Source organism: Hemitrygon akajei, chromosome 13, assembly GCF_048418815.1.
Source record: "Hemitrygon akajei chromosome 13, sHemAka1.3, whole genome shotgun sequence".
NCBI lineage: Eukaryota > Metazoa > Chordata > Chondrichthyes > Myliobatiformes > Dasyatidae > Hemitrygon > Hemitrygon akajei.
The window spans coordinates 75,330,260-75,356,161 of record NC_133136.1 but is presented as its reverse complement, the minus strand read 5'-3'; the positions used below and the strand labels follow the sequence as shown (position 1 = coordinate 75,356,161).

General features: G+C 41.6%; 1 protein-coding gene across 1 annotated transcript in view; it reads right to left on the bottom strand.

Annotated features, from left to right (window-relative positions):
- The window catches only part of lgi2a (leucine-rich repeat LGI family, member 2a), a 76,102-nt gene that overhangs the window by 21,552 nt on the left and 28,648 nt on the right, over nt 1-25,902 (bottom strand). Inside the window, exons 6-7 of the mRNA XM_073064898.1 lie at nt 10,714-10,883; nt 1,092-1,256 (exon numbers count right to left, since the gene is read on the bottom strand). Coding sequence (XP_072920999.1) covers nt 1,092-1,256; nt 10,714-10,883 — 335 coding nt within the window. The remainder of the gene's footprint in view (nt 1-1,091; nt 1,257-10,713; nt 10,884-25,902) is intronic.

Here is a 25,902-nt window from a genome sequence, read left to right as displayed (position 1 = left end):
ATTGCTGAGGGCCCATGGATGGTACCGGGGACACTGGATTTCATGTGCTATGATTGCTGGGTCGATTAAGACAGCGGCTAGGTGGACAATTTCTGGTCCAGCTATAGTAGTGGAAGAACCATACCTGTTATGTTTGGCAGCCATCCAATGTTGGAACACAGATACAATGCGAGGCATGCAGCTTTGTGAAAATACTAAATGAAATTACTCAAGCCCAACCATATACCATCCCTGTATTATCAATCATGTGTTTCATACTCTTCATTTATGTTCAATCATTAAAAGTAGCCTGATTACGTTATACATCTCCTTTTCAAAATTTAAAGATTTAGAAGAACTGTAAATTTGCAGTAATTCTTAAATGGCTCCTTCGTGGTGTTGTGATAGCAAAGTCGGAGAAGCAATGTGATGGTGAGGTAGTAAATTCCGCTGCATCAATATTAGAATCACAACCTTGACCTTTATAATAGGCAGCCAACCGTCAATAGATTTATTGCACAGGTTTGCATTGTTATAACACAATTTTATTTTTATAAACCTACATGAATTTATGATCCAGAACTAGCACATAATCAAACACATAAATTGAAATGAGATACCATTGATATTATTTTTCCCCAGACTCTCCTAGCGGTAGAAATTCAATCTACATTATGTTCCAGTGGACCCCTTTTATTTCATTCAACTCATAATTCCTTTCCTCGCAACTCCAGACAGCAAACGTCAGAAGACTCTCCATGATGGGCAAACCCAACCATCTCTTACATGAAAATTTATGAATGGAGATTTTCCAACTGGACTCTTATAGAAATCAAGACCAGAGATTTTGCCTTTCCCAGCTGGGGCAACAAACATGAAATGTGTTGCTGTTATTAATTCTTAAGTCAGCACAGTGGGGATCTATCCTGAGACTATCAATTGGACCATGAATTTCCTTCCTTCCCTGGCTTCCCCTGTCTGCATGGTTGAGTATCTGAAAATTACATAAATTGAATGCAAAGTGTTGGATAACAGGATAATCACATTTCAAAAGTAAATGATTAGATAATGTACAAATACACATAGTAAATGTTAATTAGATTTGTACATACCAGTAATATTGTCATAACTTCTGAAACTCATCTCAATATGGTCCCACTCTAACACGCTGCAGTTTCCGATGTTTGGTTGCGCGATTGCTACATAAACATCATTCTTGAAAGAGAACGTGTTCACAGATACAGACTCATAAGGTAAACTCTGGTGCAGTACAAATTCTGCAAATAAAAACAGCATCTTTCAGAGTCAAGCATCAATGTAAAAACGGAAAATCAAATAAATGTTCAATTAACTGCTTAGCTTTTAGGCAACTAATCACAAAATTTTAGGTAAAACTAAGATATTTTAGTTGATTTCTGAGTAAGAATTGTAAATCAATGTCATAGTGATATGAAAGAGCAGGTTTGAACATTCTGTATAAAACACCAATAGTTTTACTCACCCTGACAAAGTGAAGAGCAAAAATAATATTTGCTCTTTATTTATCTAGTGGGGTACCGCAAGGCTCAGTGCTGGGACCCCAGTTGTTTACAATATATATTAATGATTTAGACGAGGGAATTAAATGCAGCATCTCCAAGTTTGTGGATGACACGAAGCTGGGTGGCGGTGTTAGCTGTGAGGAGGATGCTAAGAGGATGCAGGGTGACTTGGATAGGTTAGGTGAGTGGGCAAATTCATGGCAGATGCAATTTAATGTGGATAAATGTGAGGTTATCCACTTTGGTTGCAAGAACAGGAAAACAGATTATTATCTGAATGGTGGCTGATTAGGAAAAGGGGAGGTGCAACGAGACCTGGGTGTCATTGTACACTAGTCATTGAAGGTGGGCATGCAGGTACAGCAGGCGGTGAAAAAGGCAAATGGTATGTTGGCATTCATAGCAAAAGGATTTGAGTACAGGAGCAGGGAGGTTCTACTGCAGTTGTACAAGGCCTTGGTGAGACCGCACCTAGAGTATTGTGTGCAGTTTTGGTTCCCTAATCTGAGGAAAGACATTCTTGCCATAGAGGGAGTACAAAGAAGGTTCACCAGATTGATTCCTGGGATGGCAGGACTTTCATATGAAGAAAGACTGGATCGGCTAGGCTTATACTCACTGGAATTCAGAAGATTGACGGGGGGATCTTATTGAAATGTATAAAATTCTAAAGGGATTGGACAGGCTAGATGCAGGAAGATTGTTTCTGATGTTGGGGAAGTCCCAGAACGAGGGGTCACAGTTTAAGGATAAAGGGGAAGCCTTTTAGGACCGAGATGAGGAAAAACCTCTTCACACAGAGAGCGGTGAATCTGTGGAATTCTCTGCCACAGGAAACAGTTGAGGCTGGTTCATTCCAGATCGAGGGGGGCGAACGTGAACAATTACTGGGTGTGCCTCACAAGTGTCTGTAAAGATCACCACTGCCACCAAACGTATTGTCCCTACTTCCTTGCAATGTGATATCCAATATAGATCAATGGCCCAGCTGTTCAGTAAAGTAAGTGCAGAAGGTAGACAAATGGTTTGCTGGAACTGAGAGTGAACTTTGCCATGGAACTTCGTCATGGAACTTTGCCATGACGACCATTCCCAGAAGGATTGCACAAGCCTGTCATTTTAAACACCCATACTGCAGTCAGAACCTTTCATAAACCGGAGAAGATATTTATTCCCCCATGTACAGCTGAAATACATGTAGACATACACCAGGTTCCCTTAGAGCATTTGTACTGTAAAGCCCCAACATTTCAGGCGTTTTCATTCTGGGAAACAGACCAATGTTCTGATTCCTTGGAGAGTGGTGATATTATCCTCACATCTGTCTCGGACTGTCCATGAGGAACCTTGCTCAGAAGGTCTATGAGCATCACATCAGAAGTGCCGCATGGTAAGCCACCAGAATATCGATGGTGTACAGTGGCGATCTCAATCTGGCTGGAGGTTTTGTTCAGTAAAGTGGGAAACAGGTTTATCATGTTGTGAGGTACAGTGAGAAACTTGTCTTGTGTAGTGCCCATACAGATCGATTCATTACAAGGTTGCATTGTGGAAGTACCAGATAAACAATGGCAAACTATTACATTTACAGAGAAAGTGAAGTGGAAACAGTTAATAAGGAGCAACATCATAATGAGGTAGATTGTGAGGTCAAGAGTCCATCTTAACACATCAAAAGTCTGTTAAATAGTCTTATAACAGTCTAGAAACATAGAAAACCTACAGCACAGCACAATACAGCTGTGCCAAACATGTCCTTACCTTAGAACTACCTAGGCTTACCCATAGCTCTCTAATTTTCTAAGCTCCATGTATCCATTCAGGAGTCTCTTAAAAGACCCTATCGTTTCCACCTCCACTGCCGCCACCAGCAGCCCATTCCACGCACTCACCACTCTCTGCGTAAAAAAAACTCACCCCTGACATCTCCTCTGTACCTACTTCCAAGCACCTTAAAATGATGCCTCTCGTGCTAGCCATTTCAGCCCTGGGAAAAAGCCTCTGACTATCCACACAATCAATGCCTCTTATTGACTTGTACACCTCTATCAGGTCACCTCTCATCCTCCGTGGCTCCAAGGAGAAAAGGCCGAGTTCACTAAACTTTTTCTCATAAGGCATGCTCCCCTATGCAGGCAACATCTTTATAAATCTCCTCTGCACCCTTTCTGTGGTTTCCACATCCTTCCTGTAGTGAGGTGACCAGAACTGAGCACAGTATTCCAAGTGGGGACTGACCAGGGTCCTATAGAGCTGTAACATTACCTCTCGGCTCTTAAACTCAATGCTCTGTATGCCTTCTTAATCATAGAGTCAACCTGCGTAGCAGCTTTGAGTGTCCTATGGACTCGGACCCCAAGATCCCTCTGATCCTCCACACTGCCAAAAGTCTTGCCATTAATGCTATATTCAACTATCATATTTGACCTATCAAAATGAACCACCTCACACTTATCTGGGTTGAACTCCATCTGCCACTTCTCAGCCCAGTTTTGCATCCTATCAATGTCCCACTGTAACCTCTGACAGCCCTCCACACCATCCACAACACCCCCAATCTTTGTGTCATCGGCAAATTTACTAACCCATCTCTCCACTTCATCATCCAGGTCATTTATAAAAATCACAAAGAGTAGGGGGTCCCAGAACAGATCCCTGAGGCACACTACTGGTCACCAACCTCCATGTAGAATATGACCCTTCTACAACCACTCTTTGCCTTCTGTGGGCAAGTCAGTTCAGGATCCATAAAGCAATGTTCCCTTGGATCCCATGTCTCCATACTTTCTTAATAAGCCTTGCATGGGGCTCGTTATCAAATGCCTTGCTAAAATCCATATACACTACATCGATGGCTCTACCCTCATCAATGTGTTTAGTCACATCCTCAAAAAATTCAATTAGGCTCATAAGGCATGACCTGCCTTTGATAAAGCCATGCTGACTGTTCCAAATCATATTATGCCTCTCCAAATGTTCATAAATCCTGCCTCTCAGGATCTTCTCCATCAACTTACCAACCACTGAAGTAAGGCTCACTGGTCTATAAATTCCTGGGGTACATCCCGTCCGGTCCTGGTGACTTATCCAACTTAACACTTTCCAAAGGCTCCAGCACACCCTCTTCCTTAATATCTACATGCTCAAGCTTTTCAGTCGACTGCAAGTCATCCCTACAGTCTCCAAGATCCTTTTCTGTAGTGAATACTGAAGCAAAGTATTCATTAAGAATCTCTGCCATCTCTTCCGGTTCCATACACACTTTTCCACTGTCACACTTGATTGGTCCTATTCTCTCATGTCTTATCCTCTTGCTCTTCACAGAATGCCTAGGGGTTTTTCTTAATCCTGTCTGCCAAGACCTTCTCATAGCCCCTTCTGGCTGTCCTAATTTCATTCTTAAGCTCCTTCCTGCTAGCCTTATAATCTTTTATATCACTCTCATTACCTAGTTTTTTTGAACCTTTCATAAGCTCTTCTTGACTAGATTTATTACAGCCTTTGCACAACATGGTTCCTGTACCCTACTATCCTTTCCCCATCTCATTGGAAGGTATCTATGCAGAACCCCACACAAATATCCCCTGAACATTTGTCACATTTCTTCCATATGTTTCCCTGAGAGCCTCTGTTTCCAATTTATGCTTCCAAGTTCCTGCCTGATAGCCTCATACTTCCCCTTACTCCAATTAAATGTTTCCCTAACTTGTCTGTTCCTATCCCTCTCCAATGCTATGGTAAAGGAGATAGAATTGTGATCATTATCTCCAAAATGGTCTCCCACTGAGAGACCAGACACCTGACCAGGTTCATTTCCCAATACCAGATCAAGTACAGCCTCTCCTCTTGTAGGCTTATCTACATATTGTGCCAAGAAACCTTCCTGAACACACCTAACAAACTCCACCCCATTTTAACCCTTCACTCTAGGGCGATGCCAATCAATATTTGGGAAATTAAAATCTCCCACCATAAAACCCTGATGAAAGCTGTCCTTGAGCCTGGTAGTACATGTTTTTGGGCTTTTGTATCTTCTGCCTGATGAGAGTGAGGAAAGAAAGAATGTCTGGGTTAGGTGTGGGTCTCTGATTATGCTAATTGATTTATCAAGGCATCAAGAACTGTAGACAGAGCCCAGGAAAGGGAAGCTGATTTCTGTGATGTGCTGAGCTGTGCACACAACTCTCTGCAGTTTAGTACAGACATGGGCAGAGAAGTTGCCATACCAAATCACAATGCATCCAGATAGGGTGCTTTCTATCGTGCAGCAATAAAAATCGGTGACACCCAAAGACGATAAATCAAACGTCTTTATCCTTCTGGGCAGTAGAAGCATCAATGTGGTTGGACCAGTTCAGGCTTCATTCCTGGAAACTCTCAACTCTCTCAACCTGAGCACCTTTGAAGTCAATGACCATCTCTTTCATTTTGCTGACACTGAGGGAAAGGTTGTTGACATGACATGATATCAAGGGGTTGATAATGTACAACATTGTGAAGGACTCATGAGAGGATTGTGGGCAGGACAGGACAGCATTTAAAGAAAGAGCAGATAATATTTTTCTTTAAGGCACAACAACTGAACAGAAGATGTGATCCTTCTACAGCTGACAAGAGAAATTAAAGATAGTGTTAAATCAAGGGAAAAGGCTTACAAAAGCTGTCAGAAAATTGCACTAGTTCTTAGGATTCTGAGCGTTTTAGAACTCAATGAACAGAACCAATAAACTGATAGACAGAACATAAAAGATAACTGGCAAGAAAAATAAAAAGCCTAAAAGCTTTCACAGAATGTTCAAGGGAATGACCATTTAGAGCAAATGTGAATCTATTGTTAGAACTTACAGTGGTGTTTATAAAACCAAGAGAACCAAGGAACTGAAGGAAATTAGTAAGTACAAGAAGTTGGTGAAGCTAAAAGCCATCAGATCTCATGATGCATCTTTCAAATTTCTGTAGACTCTGGAATGGTTCTTACAGATTGGAGGTTAGCATACACGGCACCACTATTTAAGGAGGTGGGAGAAAACAGGAAGCTACTGACCTGTTAGTACACAGAAGATAGACGAGTACATCACAGTACTGTTTGGCCCATGATATTATGCTGACCTGGGTTGGCAAGTCCACAGAATGGGGGCATAAGGGCCGGTTTTAACCTACACCAAGATAAATCTAATGCTCCCCTCAAACACAGACATCCATTTTTCTTTCATCCATGCGTCTATTTAAGATTCTCTTAAATGTCCCTAATGTATCTGCAGCACATTTCATGCACCCAATACTCTCTGTGTGATATAAAAAAATACTTCTGACGTCTCCCTCCAGTCACCTTAAAGTAGTACTGGTTGGGGAAAAAGCAAGAATCTGTAATGAAGTATGTAGTAACAGAGCATCTTGAACAAGATAAAAGTGAGTAGTGACAGCAGTGATTTATGAAAGGGAAATTATGTTTGACTAATCTGTTCTTTGAGACTATTATCGATAGAATGGATAGGGGGAAAATCATTCAATGTGGTCAACAAACTCAGAGCATTGAATTGACTTTATTACTTACATTCTTCACATACAGGAGGAGTAAAACTCTTTACATTATGTCTCCGTCTGAATGTGCAATTTATAGTAATAAATAGTATTACAGTAAGATATAAACCAGAACAGGCAATATTGATTAGAAATACGATTATGTCAGTGTGAATCAAATCAGTCTGCTGGTCTGGTGGAAGAAGCTGTCCTGGAGCCTGTTGGTCCTGGCTTTTATGCTATGGTACTGTTTCCCAGATGGTAGCAGCTGGAATAGATTGTCGTTCTCCACCCAAGCAAGGCTGCAGGCCCGGATGGTGTCAGCCCCAGGGTGCTCAAAGCCTGTGCCCCCCAAGCTATGTGGAGTACTTCACCATGTCTTCAACCTGAGCCTGAGTCTCCAGAGGGTTCCTGTGCTGTGGAAGACGTCCTGCCTCGTCCCTGTACCGAAGATGCCGCACCCCAATGGCTTCAATGACTACAGACTGGTGGCATTGACCTCCCACATCATGAAGACCCTGGAGAGACTTGTTCTAGAGCAGCTAGGCCACACTTAGAACCCCTCCATTTCACCTATCAGCCCTGACTAGGAGTTGAGGATGCCATCGTCTACCTGCTGAACCGTGTCTACACCCACCTGGACAAGCCGGCGAGCACTGCGAGGGTCATGTTTTTTGACTTCTCCAGTGAGTTCAACACCATCCGCCCTGCTCTGCTGGGTGAGAAGCTGACAGTGATGCAGGTGGATGCTTCCCTGGTGTCATGGATTATTGATTACCTGACTGGCAGACCACAGTACGTGCACTTGCAACACTGTGTGTCAGACAGAGTGGTCAGCAGCACTGGGGCTCCACAGGGGACTGTCCTGTCTCCCTTTCTCTTCACCATCTACACCTCGGACTTCAACTACAACACAGAGTCTTGCCATCTTCAGAAGTTTTCTGCTGACTCTGCCATAGTTGGATGCATCAGCAAGAGAGATGAGGCTGAGTACAGGGCTATGGTGGGAAACTTTGTCACATGGTGCGAGCAGAATCATCTGCAGCTTAATGTGAAGAAGACTAAGGAGCTGGTGATGGACCTGAGGAGGGCTAAGGCACCAGTGACCCCTGTTTCATCCAAAGGGTCAGTGTGGACATTGTGGAGGATTACAAGTACCTGGGGATACGAACTGACAATAAATTGGACTGGTCAAAGAACACTGAGGCTGTCTACAAGAAGGGTCAGAGCCATCTCTATTTCCTAAGGAGACTGAGGTCCTTTAACATCTGCCGGACGATGCTGAGGATGTTCTACGAGTCTGTGGTGGCCAGTGCTATCATGTTTGCTGTTGTGTGCTGGGGCAGCAGGCTGAGGGTAGCAGACACCAACAGAATCAACAAACTCATTCGTAAGGCCTGTGATGTTATGGGGATGGAACTGGACTCTCTGACGGTGGTGTCTGAAAAGAGGATGCTGTCCAAGTTGTATGCCATCTTGGACAATGACTCCCATCCACTCCATAATATACTGGTTAGGCTCAGGAGTACATTCAGCCAGAGACTCATTCCACCGAGATGTAACACTGAGCGTCATAGGAAATCATTCCTGCCTGTGGCCATCAAACTTTACAACTCCTCCCTCGGAGTGTCAGACACCCTGAGCCAATAGGCTGGTCCTGGTCTTATTTCCACTTGGCATAATTAACATTATAATTTAATTATTTATGGTTTTATATTGCTATATTTCTACACTATTCTTGGTTGGTGCAGCTGTAACGAAACCCAATTTCCCTCGGGATCAATAAAGTATGTCTGTCTGTCTGTCTGTCTGGTTGGGGTGACTCGGGTCCCCAGTGATCCTTTGGGCCTTTTTATGCACCTGTCACTGTAAGTGTCCTGAAGAGTGGGAAGTTCACATCTACAGATGTGCTGGGCTGTCCGTACCACTCTCTGCAGAGTCCTGTGATTGAGGGAGGTACAGTTCCCATCCCAGGTATAGTTGAGAGCAGCCAGTCAGGATGCTGTCAGTTGTGCCCCTGTAGAAAGTCCTTAGGATTTGGGGACTCATGCCAAACTTCTTCAGCTGTCTGAGGTGAAAGAGGCCCTGTTGTGCTTTTTTCGCCACACAGCAGGTATGTACAGACCAAGTGAGGTCCTCGGTGATGTGTATACTGAGGAACTTAAAGCTGTTCACCCTCTCAACCCCAGATCCATTCATGTCAACAGGGGTGAGCCTGTCTCCATTCTTCCTGTAATCCACAACCAGCTCCTTTGTTTTTGCGACATTGAGGGAGAGGTTGTTTTCTTGACACCATTGATTTCTTCTCTGTAGACTGCCTCATTATTATTTGAGATAAGGCCAATCAGTGTAGTATCATCTGCAAATTTGATTAGCAGATTGGAGCTGTGGGTGGCAACACAGTCATAGCTGTACAGAGAGTAAAGGAGGGGGCTTAGTACACAGCCCTGAGGGGCATCTGTGTTGAGGGTCAGAGGTGAGGGAACCCACTTTTACCACCTGCCAGCAATCTGACAGGAAGTGCAGAATCCAGTTGCACAAGGCAGGGTGAAGGCCGAGATCTCTGAGCTTCTTGTCAAGCCTGGAGGGAATTCTGGTGTTGAATGCTGAACTGTAGTCCAAGAACAGCATTCCCACATAATTATTCCTCTTCTCCAGGCATGTAAGGATGACGTGTAAAGCTGTGGGTATTGGTTTATCTGTCGATCTGTTGGGTTGGTAGGTGAATTATAGGGGGTTCAGTGAGGGTGGTAGTGTGATGCAGATATAGTCCTTGACCAGCCTCTCAAAGCATTTGCTTATTATTGAGTTGAGTGCGACAGGATGCCAGTCATTCAGACAATTTACCTTGGTCTTTTTAGGTACAGGAGCAATGGTGGATGTTTTGAAGCAGGAGGGCACTCTACACTGGGATTGGGAGTGATTTAAAATGTCTATAAGTACACCTGCCAGTTGTGCTGCACACATCCTCAGTACCTGCCCTGGGATTCTGTTTGGCTCCACTGTCTTGTGACTGTCCACTCGTTGGAAACACCTGTGTACTTCAGCCTCAGAGATGATCAAGGTGCAGGTCGCTTTGGCAGCTTTCCTCAGAGGCTCAGTGTTGGGGATATTGAACCGAGTATAAAAATGATTTAGCTCATCTGGAAAGAGGCAGCGATGTTGCCAGCACCATTGCGCTTAGCTTTGAAGTCTGCGATGGTGTGCAGACCTTGCCATAAGCTGCGTGTGTTGTTGGTGGAGAGTTGGGTCTAGATCTTGTCCCTGTATTAACATTATGTTACCTTGATGACTTTGCGTAGATCGTAGCCATATTTCTTGAGCTCCTGTTGGTTACGGGCGACAAAAGCTCTGTCTTGTGCGGTAAGTGCAGTGTGCATAGAACTGCTGATCCAGGGTTTCTGGTTTGGGTAGACCCTGACTGATTTTAGAGGTCCATTTGTAGAACCAGAAATATTGTACTGGCATGGATTGAGAACTGGTTAATGGGGGACGCTGAGAGATGGTCAGTGGATAATTATGGATAGAACTGCAATTTTTATGGTCTACATGTTACACATTATTTGTATGGTTTTTAAATAGTGATAAAGTCATTTGCTAAGACCTGTTACTGATATAACTGAAACTACAATCACATTCTCATTACTTGCAGACAATATTGGAGATAACATACCTGTTGACAGGCAGTCAAACTCAGAGTTTGTCAGGTCAGTTAGCTTCTTTCCCTCATGATCTCGAGGGCCAGCGCAGAAAATGTCATTCACAGTGGCATTGATGGTCTTCAACCAAGAGGTCATCCATTTTGTTTTACAGTCACATTGAAACTCATTTCCACGCAAATCCCTGGTGAGGTAAAGAAAATACTGAGTAAACACCTGTGACGGGAAGTTTCTTAATTTAATTTTACGTGTGAAGTAAGAGAGACAGGGACAACGTGGACCAACTTCTGATGAAGTCCAAAAATGACTCTTGATTCCTTTCTATAAATGCTGCCCAACCTGCTGAGTTCCTCCAGCAATTTGTCTGTGTTACTATGGACCGAGCTCTGAATGTGTGCAGGCACATAAAGTATCAAACTGAAGGAATTGAAATTCTCATCCCTTTCAGTGACAAAGATATCATATGACCTATATTTTCCTATGTGTAACTTGTGTTATTCTCAGTAAAGTCTATCTATTGTCACATTTGTACTTCTTGCACATAGTTCAGAACAATCAGATATGATCAATAAATACTGGCCTTATTGGTGATACCTTCTCTCTGTGAACAGATAAAATCATTTGCAAGTATAACATCATCTGCACTCAGCAATGTAAGTTAGTTAAATGACCAAGAAATTTACCATTGCTTGAAGGTGTTTTCATTGAAATTTTCATGAGATTATTTACTGCTCAAAAGGTGCACCATTGAACAATTAATTATTTATTTTAAATTAGATGTGGGCACGGCTGGCTTTGACACAATTTAATTCCTATTCCTTTAGCTCCAAAGGAGGTAACAGCAAGTCACAGTCTTGAATTCCTGCAGAGGTTGCATTATTACACTAACGAGTCACCTCAAAGTTTGTGCCTTGCTGTCTCTGTGGGCGTACATTGATATCACGTTTCTGTACCGTCATAACGTGAACTTTACAAACACAAAGCACTTGAAGCCGAACCCTAAGTTGGTCACTCAGTTTCAGTTATTTTTAACATAACATTTATATCTGCAATCAGGGCAAGTAAATTTCAGGATTGACAAGCGACAACATCAACAAGTTTGAATGTACCAATGTCACTATTACTTTAAAAGACAAAAAATGATTAAATGATTAGCATTTTAAACAGGTTCATATTCAGCAGGTGTGTAAGAGTACAATGTGGCAGCATTGAATAGCAGTAAATATTTCTGCAATGTTTACGTTCATTTTGAGAGGACTCCAATATGATGCAATGCTGATGCTTTAATAAGGCATTGGTCAGACCACACTTGGAGTATTGTGAGGAGTTTTGGGTCCATATCTATGAAAAGATATGTTGGCATTGGCAAGGGTCCGGAGGAGGTTCACAAGAATGAAGGATTAACCCACAAGGGGCGTTTGATGGCTCTGGGCCTGTACTCACTGGAGTTCAGAAGAATGGGGGGAATCTCGATGAAACCTATTATATGTTGAAAGGCCTAGATAGAGTGGATGTGGAAAAGATGTTTCCTTTACTGGAGTGGTCACCAACCTTTTTAAACCCAAGATCCCCTACCTCGGCCTTAGTAAAAGGCAAGATTGACCCCCGATCAATTTAGTTACACACATGTGCACCAGTGCAGAAAAGACTGGAAGTAAAACCCTGCAACCCGGAGGTAGAAATAATGTATAAACACCAGGGGTACCCACCCTTTTCTGCACTGCGGACCGGTTTAATATTGATGATATTCTTGCGGACCGGCTGACGGGGTGGGGGGGGAGGTGTTAAACACGACGAGAATACAGCAATACTCGAAGCAGATTCCTTATGTCCAGTCTATTCCCCAATTTAATTTTCGCGGCTCTCGGCACTTAGCTTCTGTCCCACGCTGCTCATGTTTTTTCCGCTGAAAGAACTCAATGGGTTTGTCTTTAAGTGCAGGGTGCTTGGACTCGGGGTACTGAAGCAGTTTTGAGTGCTTCATTGCCTCATTAGACAGCCTCCCATCCCAAACTCCAGCCTCCCACCCGCCCGCCGCCAGACGCCTTGGCCAGATGCGGCTGGTCGTGGGTGGGGTGAGAGGACGAGGTTAGGGCCAGAGGTCCCCTTGCTGGGGCCGTGGCGGTCGCAGTCCGGAGAGAGCGAGTGACCGAGTGGGAAGTGCGACAGGGTGCATGCCCGCCCCCCCCCACCCCCATAGGATCTATTGGCCGACAAAAGTTTGTTTCAGTAGATCGCAGCGCGGTAACTGCTCTGATACTTATGAAACCCTGAGCCCGAATTAGATCGTCAGCAAATATTTTAGCACCGGATTTCCCACGAACATTCGGTGTGGTAAACAGGTTTAGAGACGGCACTTGTCTGTCTGCGCTCCAGGCCAGTAGTGTCGGCACTTCCCGCCGGCCACCCGAGGCCAAGCAGTGGTCCCTGTCACAAGGGTGTCACGGCGTTTAGGCAACTGATGACCTCGCATGGGTTCAAGTTCAACAGTGGCGTGACAGGGAATGAGGAAAGGTGCCTCTGACTCTCATCGTTTCCTGGCGGCCCGGTGGTTGGGGACCACTGAAGTACACTGTGTAGTGCAGGGGAGCTACACGCATGCGCACTGGGCAGAAAGAACGGAACTAAAACCCTGCAACCCAGAAACAATCTCTCAACAGTATTTGTGTATTTATTTTTCTTTTTTTTTGGGATCTACTGAGAAAGTCTCAAAGATCGACCAGTCGATCGCGATCGACGGGTTGGCGACCACTACTTTGGTGGGAGGGTCTAGGACCAGAGGCCACAGAATATAAGGACATCTCTTTAGAACAGAGATGAAGTGAAATTTCTTTAGATAAATCTGTTGAATTCATTGCCTCAAAAGGCTGTATGAAAGTCACTGGGTATATTTAAAGCAGAGGTGATAGGTTCTTGATTAGTAAGGATGTCAAAGGCTATGGGGAGAAGGCAGGAGAATGGATTTGAGAGAAATAATAAATTAGCTATGAAGGACTCCACCGCTCATTATTATCAACATGTAGCAGAATCATGCCAGTAATCATTGTGATACCACAACCTTGGGATAGGTTCTATACAATATGTTCAAAGAAATCAGCAAAATATACCTTCTGGCTAATTCCCCCATTAACCTAATCACAACTGTCATCAAAGTGCAGAAGGTGTCATTGACTGTGCTATCAAAGCCTGTTACATACAATGATTATACAGTATCACTTTTTCATTTGCATAATGAAGCTGTCCTCGTTGGCAGGAAAACCTGGACAATGTACAGCCCTGGGCAATAGATGCTGCCCTTGCCAGCTATTCAACCCATAAAATGAATAAAAAAGTGGATGTCTGTCAAAAGTATAATGAAATAACGGGACTTCCATTGAATTTAAAAGTTGTATTAGTCTTCCTTATATGAGCGATTTGATAAAACTTCTGTTAGTTTTCTCATTTTTTCCTTTGAGTTTCTTTCATTTTCTGATTCCTAGAAATTACAACTAAAATAATAGGAACATATCTGAGATGTTAACCTGGTCATAAAACATTCTCTTTGTACAACACCCAAATATACAGACTTCTGTAGCAATTCTGGTTAAAGGTTAAATGCAGTATTTTTTCCAGACTGGAAGCTCCCAGGATATAACTCAAGTCAACTGCAGTGTAGATTGGAGGACATATAAAGAATTTTCTGGCCATTAATTTTAATCATTGCTAGATCAGGGTCATTACAAATTAATGCACAGTGGCCTTTGGGATCATTTTCTGCACAAAGCCACCCAAACTTTACATGCCCTTCTACTTTGTTTAGTTATGACTTTCAAATGAAAACTATTCTAAAAGTAAAGTGGCATTGAGACCTCCGAAATTATTTGAATATTAAGGTATGGAAACACACATGGAGTAAATGTAAACCATGTGTTAATCTCTTGCTACAAACCATTATGCACAAGACCATAATATATCGGAGCAGAATTAGTTCCTATGTTCTTAGGTATCAAAATCCCGAAGGCAGCATCTTCCAGACCCAAGACCACGACCAACTAGACAGACGAGAACAGCAGATACCTGGGAACATCACCACTTGGAAATCCCCCTCCAAGTCACTCACATCCTGACTTGGAAGCATATTGCCATTCCTTCATTATTGCTGGGTTAAAATCATGGAATTCCCTCCCTAACAGCACTGTGGGTGTGCCTGCACCTCAGGGACTGCAGTGGTTCAAGAAGGCAGCTCATCACCACCTTCTCAAAGGCAACGGGGGATGGGCAATAAACACTGACTTAGCTGGCGATGCCCACGTCCCTTAAGTAAATAAATAAATAAAATCAGACCATTCGTCCCATTGAATCGGTTTTGAACATGGCTGATCTATTACGTCTCTCAACCCTATTCTCCTGCCTTCTCCCTGTAATTTTTGACATCCTTACTAATAAATTAAGAGTATGTTATTTTGTTTCGATAAGTACCCTTGAAGCAGATTTGTGATCACAGTGGATTTGGTATACCTGTTAAATATACTGACATTTGGAAAACAATCACTCCAGCAGGATCTTGAAGGGAAAGTTGGTAAGATCTTCAACTCTAGAAATCTTCCTCAAGTGGCATGACCTTGAGCACAGGCCAAAACGAAAAACAAAATCTGTCAACAAACTAAACCATGCTCACCTGACTGATATGCAATAGATGTTTCCAAGTGCTTCAGAGTCATTTAAAAACAAAACAACCAAAAACTGCTAAAATAAATTTTAACTTAAACATTATTTTATATTAAAACATTCAAGAACTTTGAAACACACCTTAAATATTCAACATTAATTAATATTCATTTGAATCTCTTCAAAAGCGGAAGAGGATGGCTAAAGTCAACGTAGGTCCCTTAGAAGATGAGAAGGGGAAATTGATATTGGGTGATAAGGAAATGGCTGAGGCATTGAACAACTATTTTGTGTCTTCACAGAGGAGGACACGTCTAATATGCCAAAGAAGGATGTTATGGATGAAATGGTAGGTGAGGACCTCGATAAAATCGCAGTCACTAAAGAGATAGTTATGAGCAAACTAGAGGGCCTGAAGGTGCATACATCCCCTGGTCCTGATGGGATGCATCCCAGGGTGCTGAAGGAATTGGCAGAGGTTATAGTGGATGCATTGATAATCATTTATCAAAACTCTCCAGACTCTGGGCAGGTCCCAGTGGATTGGAAGACAGCAAATGTCACTCCACTTTTCAAAAAAGGATGTAGGCAACAGACGGGCAACTATAGACCAGTTAGCTTAACATCTGTTTCGGGAAAATGCTTGAAGCTGTCATTAAGAAAGAAATAGTGAAACATTTAGAAAGGAGTGGCTCCATTAGACAGATGCAGCATGGATTCAGTAAGAGCAGGTCCTGTTTGACAAACTTACTGGAGTTTTTTGAGGACATAATGAGTGCAGTGGATAGAGGGGAACAGGTGGATGTCGTATACTTGGATTTCCAGAAGGCGTTCGATAAGATGCCATTCAAGAGACTTATAAATAAGATACGGATGCATGGAGTTGGAAGAAGTGTGGTATAAATGTGTGTTTCTCCGGTTGGCAGTCAGTGGTGAGTGGGGTGCTGCAGGGGTTGGTGCTGGGTACCATTTACATTGATGATTTGGAAGAGGGGACTGAGTGTAGCGTAGCATAATTTGCTGATGACACTAAACTGAGTGGAAAAGCAAATTGTACAAAGCATGTGGAGAGTCTGCAGAGGGATATAGATAGATTAAGTGAGTGGGTCAAGGTCTGGCAGATGGAATACAATGTTGGTTAATGTGAGATCATCCACTTTGGAAGGAACAATAGAAGAGCAGATTATTATTTAAATGGTGAAAGATTGCAGCATGCTGTTGTGCGGAGGAACTTGGGATTGCTTGTGCATGAATTGCAAAAAGTAGGCTTGCAGGTACAACAGGTTATTAAGAAGGCAAATGGAATGTTGGCCTTCATTGCTAGAGGAATTGAATTCAAGAGCAGGGAGGTCATGCTGCAACTATACAGGTTACTGGTGAGGCCGCACCTAGAGTACTGTGTGCAGTTCTGGTCTCCATACTTGAGGAAGGATATACTGGCTTTGGAGGCAGTGCAGAGGAGGATCACCAGGTTGATTCCAGCCATGAAGGGGTTAACCTATGAGGAGAGATTGAGTCACCTGGGACTATACTCTCTGGAGTTCAGAAGAATGAGAGGGGATCTTATAGAAACATACAAAATTTTGAAAGGGATAGATAAGATAGAAGTAGGAAAGTTGTTTCCATTGGTAGGTGAGACTAGAACTAGGAGATATTGCCTCAAGATTCAGGGGAGAAGGTTTAGGACAGAGATGAGGAGAAACTGTTTTTCCCAGAGAGTGGTGAATCTGTAGAATTCTCTGCCCAGGGAAGCAGTTGAGGCTTCTTCACTAAATATATTTAAGATGCAGTTAGGGACTTCCAGTAAGATGGCGATTGTTTAGCTGCTCCGAACTTTTGTTCCGTTACTGTCGCTATCTTTGCACTAAATGTCTCCATTTTTTAAACCTTAGTTAGGAACTTTTTCGGTATCTCTTACTTGCCTGTGAACATATCTAACTTACCATGTCTAGCAAGAGTTCTAAATCCGGGAGAAAGGAAGCTACGGATCTCTCAGACGAGACCCTGGCTGCGCTCAGACAGCTCCGAGATGAAATTTTAAAGGAATTTAAAACCACTTTCAAACAGTTGGAAGATAAACTGGATCGGATCAACGATAAAGTGGACAAACATGCTGAACACCTATCTCGCATCGATTCGACTTCTGAAGATTTAGAAAGTCGTGTTCAATACTTGGAGACTCTCTGTTCCAGCTTAGAGGAAAAATGTAACAAACTCCTTTCCAAAATGGTGGATCTCGAAAATCGCAGCAGACGCTGCAATCTTAGAATTCTTGGATTGCCAGAGGCCACCGAACAGGGATCAACAGTGAAGTTTTTCGCTGAGTTTCTCTGTGAGATATTCGGGAAAGATTTGCTTCTGAACCCGCCCAAGCTCGAACAGGCACACAGGGTTTACGTTCCCCCCGGAATTCTGGGCTCCCGCCCGTAACCAGTAATCTTGTGCTTCCATCAATATCAGGTAAAACACCGTCTGATTATGGAGGCACGTCGCAGGGGGTCTTTTACTTTCCAGGATACAACCATTCGCTTTGTGGAAGATTTTGCACCCCAGACCTTAAAGATGCGCGCTGAGTTTAAAGGCGCAATGAAAGTGCTTTTTGTTCGTGGTTTTAAACCTTCTCTTCACAATCCTGCCGATCTACGAATCAAGCTTAATACTGGGAAATACAAGCGGTTCAAATCAGCGAAGGAAGCTGAAGCATTTGTGGCAAGTCTTCCGGCTATCCAGCCATCTTCGGAACCCGATTGGACCTCCTAAAATGGTGGATAAGTACTTCTCGTAGTAAAATTACTTTTTCTGGACTCAGACTTTACTTGAATCACTCAGACATTATTCATTGAAACTCTAAAGGCTGTTGACAATTTCTCCCTGGATTTGGTGTGTGTGTAATCTATTTTCATTCTTGTATAACTTTATCTACAGAGTTCTACAACTGACTCTAACTTGTTTTGGAGGTTTGAAGTCTTTAGTGAAGGCCTCCCTGTTTGTTGGTTCACAGTTTAACTGCTGATTTATTTTTCCTTTTATTTATATATTTTTTCTTTTCTTCACTCCTTTTTTCTAATCTCTGAATTTTTTTCTCTCCTCTCTGTAAATGGTTGATAAATACTCATCTCGAATTTATAATTTTCCCCTTCCTCTCTTTTTTTTACTTTTCTTTTCTCCCTTTCTCTTACTTTATTCTTCTATAATTTTTCGCAGGTAGGTTAGTATTGGTTTTCTTCCGATTTTCTCTGTATTAAGTTTTATATTTCTGCAGAAGGTGTTCTAATCTGTAGTTATGTTTTCTAGTGCATAAACTAGTTACTATTTGCTGTAGTATTTATACGGAACTGCTGTTAATGACACAGATCTGGTAGTTGTATTTGGGTTAATTTTTTTGGTAGAGCTAGCTACTTGTTTTGGTAGCCGTCTAGTTTTGGGTTGTGTGGGTGGGGTGGATTTTCCAGTTCCAACATCACTTACTGTATTTATTGTTTCTCTTTATTGCTCAGGACATGTATATGTTTTGATTTTACGAATCTATGTTTACATCTCTGCTCCCAGACTGCTATTGTACTGCTTGACTTTTTATATGCCTGCTGCCTTTTATGCATTAGTAATTGATAATGGTTAATGCACTTAAATTCGTGAGCTGGAATGTAAAGGGATTGAATCACCCTGTTAAAAGGAGGAAGGTATTCTCACATATTAAACAACTCAAAGCTGACATTGCTTTCCTTCAAGAAACTCATATTCGTTGTTCTAATAACTCCCGGCTTCTGTCAAAGTGGGTGGATCAGCATTTTCATTCATCCTTTGCCGCTAAAGCTAGGGGAGTCTCCATTCTTATTAACTCAAATATTCCTTTTGAACTCCATAATAAAATATCTGATACAAATGGCCATTTTATTATTGTTTCTGGTAAACTATATAACACTAAAGTTGCACTAGCAAACCTGTATGCCCCCAACTTTGATGATGTTAACATTTTTGAATGGTTTTTTTCTTCACTACCAGACTTAAACTCATACTCTCTTATACTGGGTGGTGACTTCAACTGTTGGTTGGATCCTAATCTGGATCAATCATCCTCTGTTACTAGATCACCTACTAAATCTGCCTTAGCTATCCAATCGTTTCTCTCTAATTTTGGTATCTCTGATATCTGGTGTTTCCTCCATCCTACGGGGAGAGATTATTCTTTTTTTCTCACATGTTCACCATACCTTCACTAGAATTGACTATTTCTTACTTGATAACCAACTTATTCCATTTGCCCACTCTTGTGACTATCAGAGTATACTGATTTCTGACCATGCCCCAATTACTCTCTCTCTGAACTTTCCTGGTCTCCCTCAGAGGAATAAACACTGGTGGTTTGATTCAACTTTATTATCAGATGATGATTTTTTAAAATGTATTAAGGATCAGATAACCTTTTATTTTAACACTAATACATCACCTGAAATGCCATCCCAGATTGTCTGGGATGCCATGAAAGCATATCTGAGGGGTCAAATAATCTCTTACACAGCAAATCTCAACAGAAGATCCCGTGCAGATCGATTAGACCTCATTAACCAGATTAAAGAATTGGATCAAATATATGCCCAGACTAAGAACCCTGAATTATACAAGAAGCGCGTTGAACTCCAAACTAAATTTAACCTTCTGTCCACTCAACCTGTCGAACGCCAACTTCTCGAAAGCAAGAGTCGCTTTTACATTCATGGGGATAAGTCTGGTAAATTCCTAGCCAATCAGCTGAGGCGTTCCAAAGCCAAACAATATATTACAAAGATCCGGAAGGAGAACGGAGACTTTACATCGGATCATTTAGAAATTAATGACGCATTTAAAAAAATTTATTCTCGGCTTTATTCCTCTGAATCTCTGAATGACAATATCTCTGTTGATCAATTTTTACAGAATCTGAATATCCCTTCGCTTTCATCTGATTTCAAAGCCAAACTCAATGCGCCTATATCATCAGAAGAAATATCTTTTGCAATTTCTGCACTGTCCTCAGGGAAATCTCCTGGACCTGATGGGTTCCCTGTAGAATTTTATAAATCATTCTCTTCACTTCTTTCTCCTCAGTTACTTTCAGTACTATCTGACTCATTTAATTATGGCAAATTGCCACCCTCTTTCAATGAGGCATCTATTATTCTTCTTTTTAAAAAGGGCAAAGACCCAACAGAGTGTTCCTCGTACAGGCCGATCTCTCTGCTCAATGTTGATGTAAAGATCTTAGTTAAAGTTTTGGCTCATAGATTAGAAACTATTATTCCCTCCATTATCTCTGATGACCAATCAGGTTTTATTAAAAACGGTCTCCCTTTTTTTAACATTCGGCGTTTATTTAATATCTTATACTCACCTCCAACTGGGATTCCTGAATGTGTTATTTCCCTCGATGCAGAGAAAGCACTTGATCGTATAGAGTGGAACTACCTTTTTGCAGTCTTAGAAAAATTTGACCTCGGCCAAAGTTTCATCTCTTGGATCCAATTGCTGTACCTGTGTCCTACTGCTTCTGTTTTAACTAATTTTCAGAAATCCCAAGTATTTAATCTCAAACGTGGCACCCGTCAGGGATGCCCCTTAAGTCCCTTTCTCTTTGATTTGGCTATAGAACCTCTGGCGATTGCATTTCAAAACTGTCCTGAATTGACCGGGATTTGGAGAGGGGGTGTTGAGCATAAAGTTTCTCTCTATGCTGATGACTTATTACTCTTTCTCTCAAATCCGTCTACATCCTTACCTCTAATGTTTTCACTTCTTGACCAGTTTAGCCAGATCTCTGGCTATAAACTTAATTTACATAAGAGTGAACTTTTCCCAATTAATAAAGAAGCACAAGAACTAACATTTCGTGATCTCCCTTTTAAAGTAGTCCATAATCAATTTACTTATCTTGGAATTACAGTCACAAGGAAGTTTAAAGATCTCTTGTGAAAACTTTGCCAATCTTTCATATGCTATAAAACAGAGTCTGGTACAATGGTCACCTCTATCTATGTCTTTGGTAGGTTGTATTAATGTTGTTAAAATGTATGTTCTCCCCAAATTTTTATACTTATTTCAATCTATCCCAATTTTTATTCATAAATCTTTTTTTGATTCCTTAGACTCTATTATTTTGTCATATTTGTGGCAGAATAAGCGCTCTAGAATTAATAAAATCCATCTCCAAAAATCTAAAAAAGAGGGTGGCATGGCTTTACCTAACTTTTGTTTATATTATTGGGCAGCTAATATACGTTGTGCTGCCTTCTGGTCTTTCTTCCACGGCCAACCCGAGTGCCCTAACTGGGTGGCAATGGAGTTGAGCTCCACTAAAGAATTATCTATCTCTGCACTTCTTGGCTCTGCACTCCCTAGTAGTCTGCCCAGATCAATAGCTAATCCTCTGGTTAGACACATTTTGCGTATATGGGCTCAGTTCAGGAAATGTTATGGTTTCCAGGGGTTTTCCATTTTCAGCCCTGTCGCACATAATCACCTTTTTTTACCTACTACGTATGATTCAGCATTCCATGTTTGGTATAGGAAGGGCATTAGACATTTTGAAGATCTTTTCTTTGATAATCGCTTCGCTTCTTTTCAGCAGCTCTCTGTTAAGTTCAATCTGCCTAACGCTCATTTTTCAGATGTCTCCAAATCTGACACTTTATTGCTCCTTTAATTCCTAACTTTCCTGAAATGCCTGCAAAAAATGCTATGGACCTATTTCTTTCCATTAATCCACTAGGTAAAGGTTTAATATCAATTATCCAAGATAAACCAGCAGCCTTACGACGGGCCCCTGTGGATAAAATTAAAATGGCCTGGGAGCAGGATTTAAATATCTCCTTATCCGAGGAGAGCTGGGACTCAGTTCTCAAATTGGTTAACTCAACTTCTCTTTGTGCTCGCCATTGCCTTTTACAGTTTAAGATTGTTCATAGAGCCCATATGTCTAAATCTAAACTATCTCGATTCTACCCTGGCATTAGTCCGCTCTGTGATAAATGCAAGAGGGGCATGGCCTCTCTCATCCATATGTACTGGTTCTGTCCTAGCTTGGAGAAATTCTGGAAAGATGTCTTCACTACGTTATTGTGTATTCTGAATCAGCACCTAGAACCAAACCCCTTAATTGCTCTGTTCGGTTTTTGGGGCGAGACAGATTTATGTCTGGGTCCGACCAAATGCCGAATATTATCCTTTGCCTCTCTCCTGGCGAGATGCTTGATCCTCCTTAGATGGAGCGATGTTGCCCCGCCCACTCATGCGCAATGGCTTAACGACATTATGGCCTGCTTGGACCTCGAAAAAATTCATTATTCAGTTCTTAATTCGGATCTAAAGTTCCATAAGGTCTGGGGACCTTTTATCGAGTACTTTCATAACCTTCCTCTTGACTAGGGTTTTTTTTCTTTTCGGTCCCTTGCTTTCAGCTCCCTTTTTTTTTCTGGTAGTAGGCATTATTATCCTCTGTTGCTAAGTGTATTCACAGTCTGGGAGTTTGATTGTCCTGATTTATACTCTCTATATTGTGTTGTGGTTGGTCTGGAGTTGTTTTTTTTTTGTGTTGTGGGGCTTGGGGAGGATACTAAGTTTACTTGTCTTTAATTTAGGTGCTTTTTTGTCAGATTCTCTTCCTTCGTAGCATATTGTCATTGTATGCTTAATTTTGCACTGTATTAATGTTCCTCATTGGGATTTGGGGTTTTTAATTTGTAAAATGTTTTGAAAAACTAATTAAAAATTTTTTTTTAAAAAGATGCAGTTAGATAGATTTTTACATAGTAAGGGAATTAAGGGTTAATGGGAAAAGACAGGTAGATGGAGCTGAGTTTATGGACAGACCAGCCATGATCTTATTGAATGGTGGGGCAGGCTCGATGGGCCGGATGGCCTACTCCTGCTCCTATTTCTTATGTTCTTATCTCTTGCGATATTGTCGTCTATTCAAATCAGTATGAGCACACTCTGTGCTTCTTCTAATTTGGCACATGGTTGTAACCCTTATCTATATCAGGGCTTTTACCTTTCTTCTGATGAGCTCAAAGAATTGAAGATTTGTGATTTTCATGGGAATTTCAAGGCTTTTGCAAATTGCAGCCCTGCTGAAAGATTTGTCATCAATATCCCACAAAACTTATGCCATTATTTGTTAATGGAAAATTATCTCTTTTTTAAATTGAATCACATAGAGCCTATATCGCACAGAAGGAAATTGTAAATGGCCTATGTTAACACTCCATATTTTTGTAATTAATTGGTTTTGTGTAAATCTTAGAAGTGGAGGAACCAGCAGAAACCTTGTACTAGGCTTGTTAATTGTTCTGATTGAGTATTTACTTGCTGTACAAATCACATAGGAAATTTTACAAAATATTCATAGATCATGCTGTCATCTCGTCATGACCGCATAATTTATGACTGAAGAGCTCCCAATGCATGTCTTTTCTAAAGAAAAATTAAAGCAAATTTACTTGGCATCATTATGGAACATTGCTTATTTAAAGTAATTGCATATCATTGCACACACAAAAAAATTGAACAAGACAGACTAGATTAAGCAGGAACTTGCTCAATAATGCCAGCATTATGTCAGACCCATTTGCTGGCAAATCATGGCTTCCCTTTTTAAAGCTTGCTGAGTTTTCTGAACTACTGTAAATATACTTCTGTTTTTGTTGTTCAGACAAGCCTGCGCTTTCAATATGGTGGTACACGTGACAAAGTCCATTGTCTGTGTATATCATAAGATATAGGAGTAGAATTAGGCCACTCAGCCTATCTAGTCTCCTGTCCCATTCCATCATGGCTTATTTATTATTCCTCTCAACCCCACTCTCCTGCTTTCACCCCGTAACCTCTGACACCTTTATAAATTAAGAACCTGTCAACTTCTGTTTTAAATATACTCAAAAACTTGACCCCCACAGCCATCTGTGGCAATGAATTCCACAGATTCACCCCCAAAGTCTGAAGAAATTCCTTCTCATCTCTGTTCTGAAGGGATGTCCTTGTATTCTGAGGCAGTGCCCGCTGGTCCTCAAACTCCCCCACAAGAGGAAACATCCTCTCTACAACCAGTCTTTCTAAGCCTTTCAATACTCAGTACATCTCAATGAGATAATCATTCCTTTAAGCCACACAAATTGTCATTACCTCCTTCAACAATACATTCAACAAAAAATATTGCCCGTAATTTTCTGAGCACATTGCTCTAAATTCCTGCTATGAAAATCACTCTGAAATTGGGAAGACCCGCAGAAAGTGGAGGCCACTCGCTTTTGCAGACACTTCAAGAAACACAGTTACGCTCTGATAATCTGACACCCAGTTGCTGGAAATCGTAATGGTTCAGTCAATCAATCATTAATGCTCCGAGTCCTCGCTACCTGCAGACCCAGCACATACAGATCTGCACACTTGCCAACTCAGCTATAGATTACCAGGAATGTGGGCCAGGTTTACGGCCGGGGGTGGGACCAGGGTAGAGAAGAAGGCGTGTAGCTTTATGGCTGGATTGAGTTAAAATAAAAAGCTGAACTGAAAATCTGCTCTCTGGTATGGCTGAAACAATCATTTCTGGCAGGCGGTTCCATAGGAAATCTGAGCACTGTGGTCCTCGTGGGTTAGATCAGCCTATGTGTTGTGTTTAGCTGGAAATCAGATGCCACCACTCTGCTGCTGGACTCAGCACTGAATGCAGGGACACAGCACAAGTGCACTGATGTGCTGAGACTGGATGCACCTCACACCCGCTTTACACCAAGGGTGGTAAACGTAAGAAGCATGATAACATCAATTTGAATGAAACATAATCAGCTCATCGACATTGATTGGGAAAGAGTGTCCAAGACAGTGTTTTGTTTTACTTTGCATTATTTTACCTTACTGTGAGTTTTTAAAAATTTATTTTGGGATGCCCTGGTAAATATATCGGTTAGCACAATGCTATCACAGCACAGGGCGTCGGAGTTCAGAGTTCAATTCCGGCACCAACCGTTTGTACATTCTCCCCAGGATGGCGTGGGTTTCCTTCTTGTGTTCCTGTTTCCTCCCACAATCCAAAGACATACTGGTTAGTAGGTTATTTGGTTGTTATAAATTGTCTTGTGATTAGTCTAGGGTTAAACAGGTGAGTTGCTGGGCAGTGTGGCTCGTTGGGCCAAATAGGCCTGTTCTGCACTGTATCTCCAAATAAATACATCTCTGGTAGATTGAGCTAATTATTTTAGCATGCACTTTAAGAAATGCAGATGCTCTCTGATAATCTGAAATTCAGCTGTTTATCTTTAAATACATTTTAAAAATAAATTTCTTTATTTTTTCTAAACTATATTGGAAATGTTTTTAAATGTCTGAGACATCTAAAATAGTTCAAAAGCCTTTGAGAGAAGATAACTGTTCAAGGACTATCAAGATATTCCATTGTCAGTAGGCCAGGATCCACATACTGACTGTTGTGTATTTAATATATCAGTAATACTTGAGTAATATCATCAATATATGGCTGGATTAAGCATTCTTTGTTGTTTAAATAATTTGTTATGTTTAAATATATG